We start from the raw sequence: 14,340 nt of genomic DNA, 5'->3' as shown, positions 1-14,340 counted from the left end.
ACGCGCATGTCGTCACCACGTCTGCGAGCGTGGCCGAGGCAGCTGCGGCGTGCGCGCTCATGTGGAAAATACAAACGACTCAAAAATGAAATGAATAAAAACGTGGTTCAGTTTTTAGCGAGCAGCCAGGACGCCTTTATTTAGAAAATCTGACACCTTAAAGCGCGTATGCTACCGCTGCATATAGTGTAGTATCTTACTTAGTTTATATTTGTTTGTGTTTTATTTGTATCTTTATCCTTCTGATATCTGTACCTGAGCTGAGGAAACGCAAAAAAAAAAAAAACCCGCCGTGGAATCAATAAAGTCTTATCGTATCTCTTATGACTTACTGAAGGCCTCCATTTTGAAAATCTCAAAGTCATTTTTTGTCAAAAACCACATGTGCAGATCATACTCGGGAATTTTAAATTGCAGTGCTCCCACAGCCCTCAGTGTTACACTAAAACAGATAAAAGTGTTATACACACACACAACAGAGTCCAACACAATCCAAGAGTTTGTGTGCAGTGTGTGGGGGGTCAGAGGTGGATGCAGGTCTGGAGTTGGTGTGTGTGAGAGTTCAGCATCCTGACAGCCTGATGGATGAAGCTGTCTCTCAGTCTGCTGGTTCTGGCCTCGAGGCTCTTCAGTCTCCTTCCCGATGGCAGCAAACTGAAGAAGCTGTTGGACGGATGGGTGGAGTCTCTGTGATGCCGAGAGCTTTCCGGATGAGGCGGATGCAGCAGATGTCCTGGAGGGAGGGAAGAGAAGTACCCACGATCCTCTCCGCTGCTCTCACTACCCGTTGTAGCTGTTTCCAGCAGGAACCAGTGCAGGATACCACACAGTGATGCAGCTGCTGAGGATGCTCTCCACGGTGCCTCTGTAGAAGGTGCTCATAATGGGGTTGAGGCTCTCGCTCCCCTCAGTTTGTGGAGGAAGTAGAGTCACTGTTGGGCTTTGCTGACCAGTGATGCTGTGTTTTCTCACCAGGAGGGATCTTCTGAGATCTACACAACCAGGAACTTGGTGCTGCTTACCCTCTCCACAGCAGCACCATTAATGGTTAGTGGGGTGTGCAGGGTGTGAGTTCTCCTGAAGTCTATGCTGATCTCCTTAGTCTTCTCCACATTCAGGGACCAGTTGTTGTTGCTGCACCACTCAGCCAGATGGTTAACTTCACTCCTGTCGTGGAGTGAAGTTAAGAGAAGCAGTCAACGGAAAAATAATAGCACTGTTTTAACGGCACCGTCTTCCAGTTCATTTACTCAAACTCATAACAGAAAGAAAAAACGGCACACACATATATATAGGGCCTTGAGGGTGGGCACGTTAACGGCGTCCAGTGGACAGTCTGTGTATTCAAACCTACCTCTGGCGCCGGTGCCCACCTCTCAATTTTAAATCCATGTAGACATTGAGGGTTCTCGGGAGGGGCCGTGCTAACGCCTGCTGCTCTCTGGCAGCAGCACCATGCTCTCCCTTGTTTTAAATGCACTTTGGAGCAACATGCAGCAACACTACACATGAGCGGGAGGAGTGAAGTATGGGGTCTTCACACACCCCCGTCCTCTACTAGCCATCGGGGCGGGGGGGCTGGGAGGAGATGTTGGCTGTCCGATTGGCCTCCCTGCTGCTGCGGAGCCTGGGACGGTCTGCTTGCCTCCACCCCGGAAGGAAGGGTAACATCTCTTGGGTCTGGGTGCCGTTTCCCCCTCTGGGGGCGAGGGTACCTGGACCCGGGGTATAGAGTATGTTTGGGGAGTGTGATTGTGTGTACATGTCCATTTATGTCAATCTTTACGTTGGGTGAGTGCTGAGTGTTTGTATATGTGTGCATGAGGGTGGGAATGCATGTTTGTGTCTGTGTGTGCCTGTTTGTCTGTGTCTATATGTCAGGTCGGGTCTTAGACTCCACCTCTCTGGGAACTCCCAGGCCCTCCAAAGTATGGAGGCCTATCTCCCCTCACCACACTCCCTGCCGGTAACTGATGCCCTCAGGGGTCGGTGCATTGGTGGTTCTTGGTGTCCGGGGCTGGGCGCTCAGGTATGTACCAGCTCACTCCCGGTGGCTACTTGGCGGGGCCTGGTGCCTGTTGCGCGGTCAGGCCTCTTCCGGGGCGCGGGGGGCCCTCGGGCCTCCGGCCTCTGGGCCTGCGGCTCGGTTCACTCTGGCACAGCTGGCTGCCGGCGGAGCCGGCGGGCACGCCGGTGCAGCCCCCTTTAGCTTCTGCTCGGTGGCTACTGGGTGACCCCTCGTCTGGGGATTCTCTGCCCTTCCCAGGAGGGTGGCACGGATGCCCCTCCGGTGGCCCTCCTTGGGCTCTCGCACTCTGGGGCCTCTGGATGTCTGGGGCCTGGATCTCGTCCATGCCTGCTTCATGCCCTGGGGGACGGGGCTATGGCTCTCTACATTCTCTTGCAGACCATTACATGGGGAAACCATTTGAATACAAGCGCGCTGATCCACACAGGTGTGCACACGGGTGTTCACTGTTCATAGACTTAAATCACACCTTTCTTGGCTGCTACTTCAAAGCACATTGTGCGCTGTCTGTCCTACGTGCTGCACAACAACATTCAATGTTTAATATTTACTGCTGTTTACACTTAGCTAGATTAATGCGATGGTGTTGTGTTTAGTATGTTGCTTTGTTTTTTTTTGCTTGTTTTCTATTCTTTTTCTCCCAACAGGTGATCCAGGAGATTTTTTTTTTCCCTCTCTCACTGTCCTTCTTCCCTTCTGTTTTTCTTTTCCTTCCTCTTTCTTTCTCCCTTTCCTATCCCTCACTCATGTCTGTCCCGTCTGTAACAACTGAAAATAAAATAAAATAAATAATAAAAACAAAGGTCGATCAAATGGACCAATACGGCAATGCCTTGATGATCCATTTGGCAAAATAAATCCATTGGGTATCCTTGTTGGTCTTCAGACAACAATTCTGACGGCTAAAGAACCAAATGGGACAGGCAAAAAAAAATAAATAAATAAATAAAAAAAAGAAAGAACGGCAGCAGCCGATGTTCAGAAAAAACACAAGCTTTTATTTAGATAAAAACCACAATGGAAAGAAACAAAGAGAAACTGGCTTCTTTTTTCCACTGTAACGGTTTTTATCTATATTACACACTCAACAAAATTCAGCACAAAGTAAGTTAAAAATCAAAATGTCTCTTCCAGCAAAAATTAAAAAAAACCTCAGATGTAAAATTAAGTCTTTTGTGTGATTTGGCGCATCTCAAATAAATAAATGAATAATAAAGTAGCTACATTAATACTAGGGCCGCCACAAACGATTATAGTCGACTAGTCACCGATTATTTTTGCGATTAGTCGACTAATCAGATCATCATCCATTGGACGTAAAACGTACAGCTTATTGCACCAGCAGCATCTGCTCTTATATAACTATCATTAGCTTACAGCTTTCAGTGTTTAAGGTGCTAACTAACAATAAAGACAAGATGATAGTTTGTTAAATTTTAATGAAATTTGCAGATTGTTTCGGTGAAGTTTAATAAACTCCTTGCTATCTAAAATATAACAGGACACCGGAGTAAATTCTCGAGCATCTCACACTTCTGATGATCAGCTGTCTGCCTGACGTTTATTCAGCTGTGTAAAAACTGTGTAAAAACTATAATCAGCCAAACCGATTTACTCAGGAACAAATAAAATACTGAAAAAAGCCAAACACTAACATTTTTAAGTTATCTAAGTGACTTATATATCATGTTTAACCTGAGTAGCGAAAGACAGCGGTGGGTTTGAAAACGATTTGCCGGGAGTCCGGTGTTCTCACGGCTCTAGTGAGCCTTGCCCCCGGCTAGCTATCGAGCTAGTGGGTAACAGACGTCTCTGAAAACGTCGGAGTGCTTTTGAAAATATGTGGTGTCTTGATAAACTGAGCAGATATTTGAGGTTTACACAGCTACATTCTCGCCTGAAAATATGTTAAACGTTTATTTTGTGACCCAGAAAGAATAATAAGAGTAATATTAAAACTAACTAGCTGCCGCCATTGTTGTAAACTGAGCTGGGCCGCGCTGTGAATTCTGGGACAGAGCTACTTCTTCTTCGGGGTTTAATGGCAGCTGGCATCCTTGTACATGCAGTGCTGCCATCTTCTGTTTCAGTCCGTTATTACACTCTTAAATCCTACTACTTATTCCTGCGTCTTTTGTGATCTTACAAAGCTTCAAACGACGCGTCGACTATTAAATCAGTCGTCGACGATTTTGATAGTCGGCGTAATCGTGACTAGTCGACTAATCGTGGCAGCCCTAATTAATACCAAAACAAACGAGAAGTGGAGGTAAAACAGTCCCTCTAAACAAAACGTATAAATTCTAAAGGCGCAAATCAGTGCGTGCATGATTACATTGCTCCGCCCATCAAAAAGTCTGCGCCTGCATATCACCTATTGTCGGCTGGAAAACTTTTCCATATGCATGAGCACGTTTGCTGGTCGAGTTGAACTGTGCTGTCGGGACTGTCATTGTTAAGATCTGAAACATTTCTGAGCACCGTGGTGGATGTTTTTTGAATTAACTTGGGGCTTTTATCTTTGAAAATGCTCATTAACACATGTTGGCAACATCCAAAAAGTAACTGGAGGGCTTTATTTTGAAAACAAAACAACTTTTGCAAACCACATCTCACTCTGATACTTCCTGTCCCACAGCGCTGTGGAGCTCAGCCAGAATGAAACACCGTTTTCAATGATGTTCTATTGTTACAGGCTTTGCTGGTTTCTATTTCAGTAAACACCTCTCTGTGAATATCAGACTTCACAGCAGCTGCTTTACAGCATCCTTCATTTTGATTTGGGGAATGAAACATGGAGTAACAGAGTTTGTAGCATCACCTTCAACCTGCTGAGTTTTTGATGGCGATATTGTTTGCAGTTGATGGGAGGACGTCCTGCTGCACTTCCTGCTTCTTCTTACCAATCATCGGCAATCTGCGGGACGCTCAGGTGAGCGTCTCAGGTGAGCCCTGGGCTTCAGATCACTGAGTGAAGAGAAGACAGGACACAAGCCAGCGTTTCAACTCTTTTACTTTTTCTTCCAGCAGCCGCTCATACAAAACTAGTCAGTTACAAAGGATCAACGTCATCTGCTCATTTGGCACTCAGCGTGACCCCTGACCCCGTCCACCCACCCCCACCTGAACTCTCTGCACCCACCAAAGAATACAAAACAGAAACGTGCACATCTTTAATGGTTTAAAAAAAAAAAAAAAAAAAGCCCTTCAGCTCCATCGAGACTTCAAATTAAACTTTAACAGCTGATGATGATGATGATGAAGGCCAGGAATCACTGAGGACGCAGAAATGTAAAAAAAAAAAAGAGGAAACAGCAGGAATGTTATGATTATCTAAACCAATCACCTAAACCTCCAAAGCCTGCAGTTCCTCCACCGTCCAGCAGAGGCAGCAGACTCCCGTGATAAAATGAACACGTCTGCAGCCTGATACACTGTTGGTCTCTGTGGATCATTTCCCTTCATGACACCTGCATTTTACGCTCACCTGGTTTGAATTCGATTCACTTTTATTTATTTAGCACCAAATCACAACAACAGCCGTCTCAAGTCGCTTTATATTGTAAGCTAAAGGTAGTAATACAATTTTAGGGGCGTGGCCTCTTACCTCAGGTAACTCCAGTCACTGAACTGTACCTGGGTTTGTGCTGCTGGCAGACATGACAGGGAGAGAGAAAGAGCACTGCAATCTGTCAATCACAGGTAGCCCCGCCCTAACCCCTAACCTGCTTCCTGTGACTCTGACGGGACCATCATCTCCAAAATGATGATCAGCCAATCAGGAAAGTGTTAGTGAGCAGAGACCAGGTGAGCATGAGTGTCTCAGATTTTTGAGTTGCCACCCCCTGCTGGACATCAGAGAGAATGCAGGTTTGAGGAGCTACACCTTTATTTTACATCCAGCCTGTGAGCTGCAGTCTGGTTCTAACTCCACCCAACCTCATTGTTTCTTTACAGGTGTTCAGGTAGAGTAACTACAGAGTAACTACACCAAGACGTTCCATGTTTGTGGACGTGTCCTCAGTTTGTCCCCGCCCTCACATCTTCTTCAGCGTCTATCATACATACGACCCCCAGAGTGAATCAGTGCGAGTACGGCTTTTCTAACAGCGACCCACCAGCGCTCAGCGTCGTTCAGACTGCCTCTGATCACAGTGTGAACACAGCGTGGCGCTGCACTCAGGCAAACCACTGACAGAGCTTAGCATGGAGAAAAAACACGTGTGTTGAGGAACCAGACATCTGGACGGCCTGCAGGAGCTACAGCATCACCGATCCAACACAGACAACCTGCAAACAGAAGCCGTGCAGCTCCTCTGTAACTCTGAAGCAGAGTGTGAAGGTGAGCTCAGACCAAGCACGTGCACGCCACCTTCAGTCTCAGCTTCAGGCTCAGGCTGAGGCTCCTGCAGGGGCGTGGCAGCGAGCTGCAGTTTCTGACAGCTTAAACATGGTTTCAGCCTGAAGGCTTCGTGTGGACCTCTGCTGCACTGACGGAGCGATCAAAACATTAAAAAGATCCAGATTTGGAAACCACCTCACGCATTTCCTGTAACTCTGACAGTATTCGCAGCATGAAGGCAGTTTCTGCATTAAATATGTTTACGTTGCAGACAGAAAACAGCTGACTGTGAGGGGTGAAGGGTCAGGGTGGATTTTGTCCCCGAAAGCTTGAACTCGCTCACTGATTGGTTCAGCTTGGCCCAATAGTGGAAGTTTCTCTACATAGAGATGGGGCTCTAACCTCGCTGCTAAATGGCTGTCGGCTCTACAGCCACCTGCCTCACCTGCTTCCTGTGGACCACAGGTGACGTTCTAACTCTGACTCCAGCGTGATTTTTATAAATCAATAATTATTAAAAGTACCACAGTCAGAGCTCTGTGACCACAGTAAATTCACATTTGGTCTGAATGCACCAGCATCTGACATCACAGGCCATAAAGCTCGTCCAATCACACGGCTCCTCGCTCCTTGAGGGTGACCAGGTGAGTCTCCTGATCCGAATTCAGGTAGAAATCCTTCCTGACCAATCGGGTTCTAAAGACTGCAGTCCCCACGAGCTTCGGCAGCTCCGACTTTCAGACTGGAAGACCAGGATGACACCAGCAGCTATACTAGAGGAAGTTTATGTCCCATGATCCTCAGCTGCTGGGAGAAGTCTGACTCAACACCTCCTTATATTTAGAGCGGGTTCTGGTTTCTCCTGCATTCCCAACACATGCAGGTCGGCTGGACTTTGATTAACCTGTGGAAAGTTCTCACGAGAATAAACCAGGGGTAACTTCCACCTGCCCGGGGCAAAGACGTGCTGCTGACCCCCTCTGGCCGACAGAAACCTGCGTCACAGCGACCGTCGGTGCTCCTCAGTGTCACCTCAGAGGGTAATACCAGGTACATGTCACGCTTTCAGGGGTGGAGGGTTACCTGCACACCCAGAGGGACCGTCAGGTAGGAAGTGATGTGTTCAGATATGTGTTCACTTCAGATATGAATGAAGAGACGCGTGTCACACTCTGAGCTACCGAAATACATACGAATCATGATTTTGGACTTTTGGAAAGTTCTGACAGTCAGGAGTTTTAGAGCCAATAAAAATTCACTTTTAACTATTTTATTCAAACTGGGCTTCGTAAACGGTCACAAATACAAAGACAGATTTCTGTCAAACAGCAGCTCAGGCCGACACTCACACTAGCAGCAAAGGAAAAGTCCCTCATCTCATTTCTTTCCATAAAGCTCCTTTTAGATTTTCCTGGGCCTCTCGGAGATCACTGTGAGGCCGGTGAGATTTAAATGAACTATATTAATAAACATCATCATCATCATCATCGCGTGGAGCGCACCGGACTGAACCGACAGAGTCGCGTTCGGCCCGGCAGCGTGCAGCCTGCCTTCGTCTGAACCTTTGCAACAGTTCATTTTCAGATGATGCGCAGGCCGCTGTGTTTGGAACGCAGCGCACAAATACGGATTAGACACCGCCGTCGCCTTCAGCGGTGTCGGGATGCGATGTTCAGCTCAGACATTGTGACCTTCAGGGCCTCACATCCACCCTGGATCTATAACTGGAAGCTCAACATAAACATTCTTTGCCCCGGGCCACGTGATTATGGTTGAACCTGTGAAAGCTTTCTTTGTTCCAGCTGCAGAGAAACGACTCGGTCATGCGATCTGTAAAAAAGCTCAGATTAAGCCTCTGAGTTCAAACACTTCCAGGACGTTTCCTGTGGTGATGACTGTCGGGCCGTCCTGCAGCTGAAGGTTCAGTTTTTGGTGATCTGCTGGTGTTTGGAAGAAACGTCTCCAGGTTACAAACCCGTTTGTCAGACGAGTGAAAACATTCATACGTTCATTAAACCTTCGCCTTTCGTGTCTTTGCATATATGAGATCCTTCCCGTCTGTCTAGTGCTTCTTGTTGATTCGTCTGGACCTCCTCAGGCCACGCCTCCTGCGGCTCTGAGTGGACATCCAGGACCGCAGGAAATACTTGTCGGGGCTCCTTCTACGGTTCTGGTTCTCGCGGTCGAACTGTCTCTGCAGCTTCAGGGCGAGCGCTCGATCCTGCCGCTCCTGCTGAATCTGGCAGATGTACCGTTCGTCCAGCACTTCCTGGTTGACGGGCCGGCCCCTCTTCAGATCCAAGTCGCGGCTCGAGTCCAGGTGTTTGGTCTTCTGCTTCCTCTTCTTGCCCCTCCGTGAGGTAGTCTGGTTGTGGATGCTACTGTCGGACTCCTTCCTGGGACTCTGAGAGTCCTTTGGCACTAACTTACAGGACTGCACCCCAGAGTTCTTGGTGTAGGGGGAGAACGACTGTTTTCGACTGAACAGCGCCCCCGTGCTGCAGGACTCAGGAGTGCCGGCCGGCGGCTCAAAGCCTCCCTTGAAGGTCGACTCGCTGCTGTAGCGGATCGCGGGGACGCGGATCTTCACCGACTGCTTCTGGAAGCTGTCCGTGTCGCCGGCTGGAGAGTCGAACAGCAGCCTCCTCTTGTTTGCTGACGTCACTGCGTCTCCTGCCGGGGACTGGCGCGTCTTTGCACCCTCGCCACCCATGCCGAGCTTGTTGTGGTTTACCTCGGAGACGGGGCTCGTCAGCGTGGCCTTGGAGTTCACCTTGAGGCTCTGGCGGTCCAGCTCGATCTGCCTCCACTTCTGCAGGACGGCAGGGCTGGCCTCGTAGCTGGTGGCCTTCTGCAGACCGCGGGTCAGGTTCCGGGGCGTGGACTTCACGATGGTGGGCTCCATCAGGCGGCCGTCCGGGAGGCGCTTGGGTGGCGTGCATGGCGAGCAGACGATGGGCTTGAAGTGGTTGAGCTCCTCGGAGATGCTGTCGTTGCTCTCGGGGCTGATGGAGCGCTCCGGGCGGGGAGGAGGCATGCACAGGAGAGCCGAGGAAGATGATGTCAGCACAGCTCGCCAGGTGAGCCTCCGATCGGGAGCGGTGATGGGGGCGGAGATAGAGCGGCTGTTCTCAGAGGAGAGGAGGATTCCTGCCGCATAGCTGTGGCTGATGCCAACCTGGCGGAGGACACAAGAACACAAGTCAGTGACCACACAGGTGTTTAACACAGGTGAAATATAAGAATAAAACGCCATCACCAGGCCCTGTTTTATACACTAGTATGGATTTTTTCTGCAAAACTCGACACTTCCTTCTGATGGATGCTGTGCTGTTTCCATGCAGAGACTGGACTCTACACAGCTGGACCTGTGAGCATGTTTGAGTAGAAGGCGACTCCTTTAAGAGTTGTGATGTTTCACCAGGTATTTGAGCTGTAGTGGGGTGGTATCCACACAATGTGTCAGGCAGACAAGGAGGCAGAGGTTTGTCACTCTAATGCCTGCCTGATGGTGGAAGCTCACAGTGAAAGTTCAGGATGTGGACCCCAAAGCACTCTATAGACCAGGGGTGGGCAACTCCAGGCCTCAAGGGCCGGTGTCCTGCAGGTTTTAGATCTCACCCTGGGTCAGCACACCTGAATCACATGATTAGTTCATTACCAGGCCTCTGGAGAACTTCAGGACATGTTGAGGAGGTCCTTTATCCATTTGAGTCAGCTGTGATGAACCAAGGACACATCTAAAACCTGCAGGACACCGGCCCTCGAAGTCTGGAGTTTGACACCCCTGCTATAGAGCCTTTTCCATTAATACCTGTTTGAATCGACTGGTTTTCCATTACAGCCCAGTGCATTGTCATCAGGGCAATGTGTCTGCGCGTCTCACAACGTAGTAGACCCTGTGCACGAGAAAATGCTAACTTCCTGTTTTAAGACCGGATGTGGGGTTGTACATTTCCGGTAGCTTTATTTTGCAGTCAGGTGGACTCAAAAATCATGTCCAAAACACGAAAACGGAAAGATCGCGTTAAGTTACAAAGAGCAGAGGTGGGAACACTCACCGCTGCTGTGTCATAAAAAAATCAGATGATCAGTTTTGACGTTTGAAGCGTGCAGATCGATTGGTTGTTTACATCACTCGACACAAGCAGAACTGCATCACTGCAGCAGAAGCACATCTCCGTATAGAGACAGTTCTTATGATTTAAACAGGCAAATGTTCAGCACTCAAACTGCAGGTGAACAACAGTCAAAGCCAGATGTTTCCCCGTTATGTCGATATGATTGCTGGTAAGGGTTTCTATACGTTAGTATTCACGAAGGGTATGTTGTGACTTGCCTTCAAAATTACAGCGGTCCCTCGCTATAACGCGGTTCACCTTTCGTGGATTTCTTGTGTGCAATTTTGCATGCTTTTTTTTTTTTTACAGCACATTGCGTTCGGCTGCAGACCATTGTTGATCTCCTCCGTGCCGTCTCTCCTGTACAGTACAGAATCGCTACATCGATCGCTGATTCATTGATTCATTAATGACTGATTGATGTTGAATTCTCTCTCAGCTGCTCTACTCTCATGTTCTGGACCTGAAAACACGGTTTGATCTTTGGTTTCATCCTATAATACTGGAATTATTTTTCTGCGAAGGTTTGAACTTTGACAGTTTAAACAAGAGAGAAAAGTGTGAAAATGTTCCTGCCTGTCTGAGAAAAGTGTATTAACAGTGTAGTGAGGGGCTTAAAACATCTCAAATAATTGTTATATATAAAGTTGGCTACTCCACGGATTTCACCTATTGCTGGTTAATTTTAGAACACCGGCGAAAACGAGGGGCCGCTGTACACAAACACTGAGAAATAAAACATTTGAATCCTTTCTCTCTTTTGCTTTGAGGCGTGGGGGAAAAACATCGACACGTCGACGAACATCATCTACAGATATATTCAGTAAATTCCCACGACATCTTGAGAAATGTAAATCGCCGCTTGATTCATCCATTTGGTTGACTTGTTTTGGAAAACCCGACCGTAAACAAGACGTGAATGTCACACCGGAAACGAGGCGCCCTACAGGAGTTTCCCCACCGGAAGTAGCACAAGGTGCACAGAGTCTATTGATATGTGACACGAACACTAAGACAAAGGTGGACGTCGAAGCAAATATATACCTGCAGCTCACTCTGTGGCTTTTCGTCACACTCGGGGAACGCGGCGTTGTTTTTGTAGCCATCTCCTTTGATGTAGCGTTTCAAAAATGGCGGTTTTGATTTTAGTGAACGAGAAGCTCTCACGACTCATCCAGTGACGCTACTGACCAGCCAATCATGTAGTCTGATGAAGTCACATTTTATTACCTGCTCGGATCGCTTGGAACCCGAACAGGTACTATGACCTAAAGGTAACCCTGAAAACTGGGGCTAATCGTGCCGACCCGAGCAGGTTCTAATGGCAGAGGGGCTTAACGATCCTTCTCCCCGCAGACTGAACCTGGATGGCTCCTGAAGCATACAGTAATCTGATTACACTCTCTAACACAGCCTGATAAAACACTATTTCTTCTGAAGTTCCCACAGACAGGAGTCTTGATCACATGACATGACTGTCTCACGTACCCGGTCCATCACGGCTGCCGGCTGGGTGACAACTTTCATCTTTCCTCCTCCATCCTCCACAGGATCAGTGCAGCTCCTGCTCCTCTGACAACTCCTAAAGAATAAACACAGAGGTCAGAGGTCACAGCCCTGTAGTCTGTGGTACGTTCACTGTCTGTAAAAGGAATAGAACAGGGTGGTTGTGCTCACCCAGCGGATGAGTTTTTGGTTTTCCTGATGAAGGCTGAGATGTTTCGGATCCTCCTGCTGATCGGCTCCTCGTTCTCGGAGTCAGACAGGACGCCCTGAAGAGGGACAACAGCTATTTAAGACAGCTGCTGCAGGATGAAAACATTCAGCCTGTCATCACTCACCGGATCTTCATCACGACGGACTGACTCGTCTTTACAGTTCAGAGAGCTCCTCCTCTTCACCTCCTCTCTGTCGTCACACAGCAGCAGCTGAAACACGGAGGGGTTAAAGTTTATTTCGAGGGCTAAAACACAAAGATTCTCCTGTCTCCGCGAGACGACGCAGCATCTGCGAGGGTATATCGAGACTGACAGTGAAAACTTTGAGAGAGAGGTGACTGCTTAGAGAGAAAACTTAATGAGCTCAAATTAAAGCCAAAGTTCTCCCAGTTTGATATCGGCAGCCTGCAGAGCTCTGCTTTTCTTCCTCAGCAATAAAACACTCAGCAGGCTCGGTCGGCTGTGACAAGCTTAACCACTCACAGGTGATCACAGGTTTACCTGCAGCTCTCTGACTCACCTTGTGTTTCCCGCTCGGGCCTGAAGGAGCGTCGGCAGACTTCGGGATGAGCACCGGAGAGACGAAGAACTCTAAAGGAACACAGCCAAAGAGAAAACAGTCAAAGAAGCCACGCCCCTAATAATTTAAAGGCTTAATACAATTTAAACAGGTGACTTTGACTACTAAAATTCTACTGTTCACTTCCTGTCTTAAAACTTTGTAATAACGAGCTCAGTGCACGTGCAGTAAACCTGTGAGCTCACAGCTCGGGCACAGTTTGCTCTACTCTTGGCTATCTGTGATGTCAGAGAGACAAACAGGGATTATTGTGAACTGTGAATCACACAAAGCTGCTCAGATACAGCCTAAAAGGAAAAATGCTAAAGGTGTCAGTATTGGGTCAATGAATAAAACATTAACCATAAGAGGTGATGATCACCATCAGCACCTTCTGACTTCATCCAACACACATGAAGCCAGTGAGTCTCACCCGAGCTTTCTTATGTAAGAACTGCTGTTCACAGTGGTCAGTGCAAGTCAAAGAGTACTCACAGTATTTATGGTTCTCCTGCTGTGTCCTGCTCTAATACTAGTAATAACCCCCTTGGGCTTTTCCAGCCAGTCACTGCTAACAGAGTCCACGCAGTAATACCTCCAGTACTACTAGTACTGCAGTAACTCAACTCCTCCTCCAGCTGTACATGTCTGGACACATTCCCCATCTGCAAACCTGAGCAGTGCCACATGACATGTGACCCTGCTGCCTATACCTGTGATCAGGTGAGGTCACCGTGAGCAGTCACGTGTCCTCTGAGGGCTGTTTCCATGGTTTTCTCATTGATTTGTGTCCACACGTTGACCTGTGATTGATCCTGTAGCTCCATACAAAACTCCATAAAGAAAAGCGGGGATTTTTACGCCTGCAGCTATCACACTTCATAGATGTTTTTCACATAAAACTAACCTTTAACATTCTTAAAACCACCCGCTGCTCACGTTAAACTTTATTAAAGTTGATTTAATTTAAATTCCCGCTGTTTTCTGCCGTTAAACAAACACCCTGCGGCGGTGTGATACAGCGAAATCTGCACGGGCGATTCCCCGAGAAGCTCACCGACCTCTCCGGCTGTCGCAGTCCCTCCCGCCCGGCCTACTGCTGCTACTCTCGTGGTCGCTCCTCCCGCGGAGCCGCTCCTCGCTGCCGGAGTGTCTGCGGGCTAGGCAGAGCGGACAGGCCAGGTGTCTGCCGGCCGGGCTGCCACCGGTCTCCGCGCACGCCATGCACTTCTTGGATTCGTACTCGGGTGGGCTGGACCCGGACCGGCACCGAGCTGCGAGCCCGGCCCGGGACGTGCCGGCGGCCGTGGCGCTGGCCGGTCTCCCAGGCCGTTCGGCAGACCCTGCGGTCGCCATCTTCCCTGGTGAGTCTTCTCTCTCCGGTCCGCTCTCAAAACAAACCCCGCCCTGCCGCCGCCGAAACAGCGCGAGCGCAGCAGAGTGGACGCGCGTGCAGCCCGCCAACCGGAGCCGCTGAATCACAGCGGCGCGAGCCTCCTCTGACGTCAGGTGTCGACTTCAAAATAAAACTAAGTCGTTGCATTTTATTGTGCATTTCCAAATTTAGAAAA

At 48.7% G+C, this 14,340-nt stretch overlaps 1 protein-coding gene across 1 annotated transcript; it reads right to left on the bottom strand.

The window, feature by feature from the left end:
- Positions 1-5,024: 5,024 nt before the first annotated feature.
- rnf169 (ring finger protein 169) lies at positions 5,025-14,232 on the bottom strand. The gene is made up of 6 exons (XM_084951270.1): positions 13,831-14,232; positions 12,731-12,801; positions 12,334-12,420; positions 12,170-12,264; positions 11,981-12,074; positions 5,025-9,549 (listed from the first exon to the last, which is right to left on the bottom strand). Exons 1-6 carry the CDS (start codon positions 14,123-14,125, stop codon positions 8,434-8,436), a joined length of 1,758 nt encoding a protein of 585 aa, XP_084807396.1. The 5' UTR covers positions 14,126-14,232; the 3' UTR covers positions 5,025-8,433.
- Between the last annotated feature and the right edge of the window lie 108 nt (positions 14,233-14,340).

Source organism: Perissodus microlepis, chromosome 14, assembly GCF_051167445.1.
Source record: "Perissodus microlepis isolate ML-2025 ecotype Zambia chromosome 14, ASM5116744v1, whole genome shotgun sequence".
NCBI classification, from domain to species: Eukaryota; Metazoa; Chordata; class Actinopteri; order Cichliformes; family Cichlidae; genus Perissodus; species Perissodus microlepis.
This window is presented reverse-complemented; position numbering and strand designations above follow the sequence as displayed.

Bases quoted from the DNA above. Each gene is read 5' to 3' on its own strand.
- rnf169 (XM_084951270.1), bottom strand. From the start codon at position 14,125: ATGGCGACCGCAGGGTCTGCCGAACGGCCTGGGAGACCGGCCAGCGCC. The intron at 12,802-13,830 runs GTCGGTGAGCTT...GTGTTCCTTTAG, and splicing joins GGACTGCGACAGCCGGAGAG to AGTTCTTCGTCTCTCCGGTG. The intron at 12,075-12,169 runs GTGAGCACAACC...TTTATTCTTTAG, and splicing joins ACCAAAAACTCATCCGCTGG to GAGTTGTCAGAGGAGCAGGA.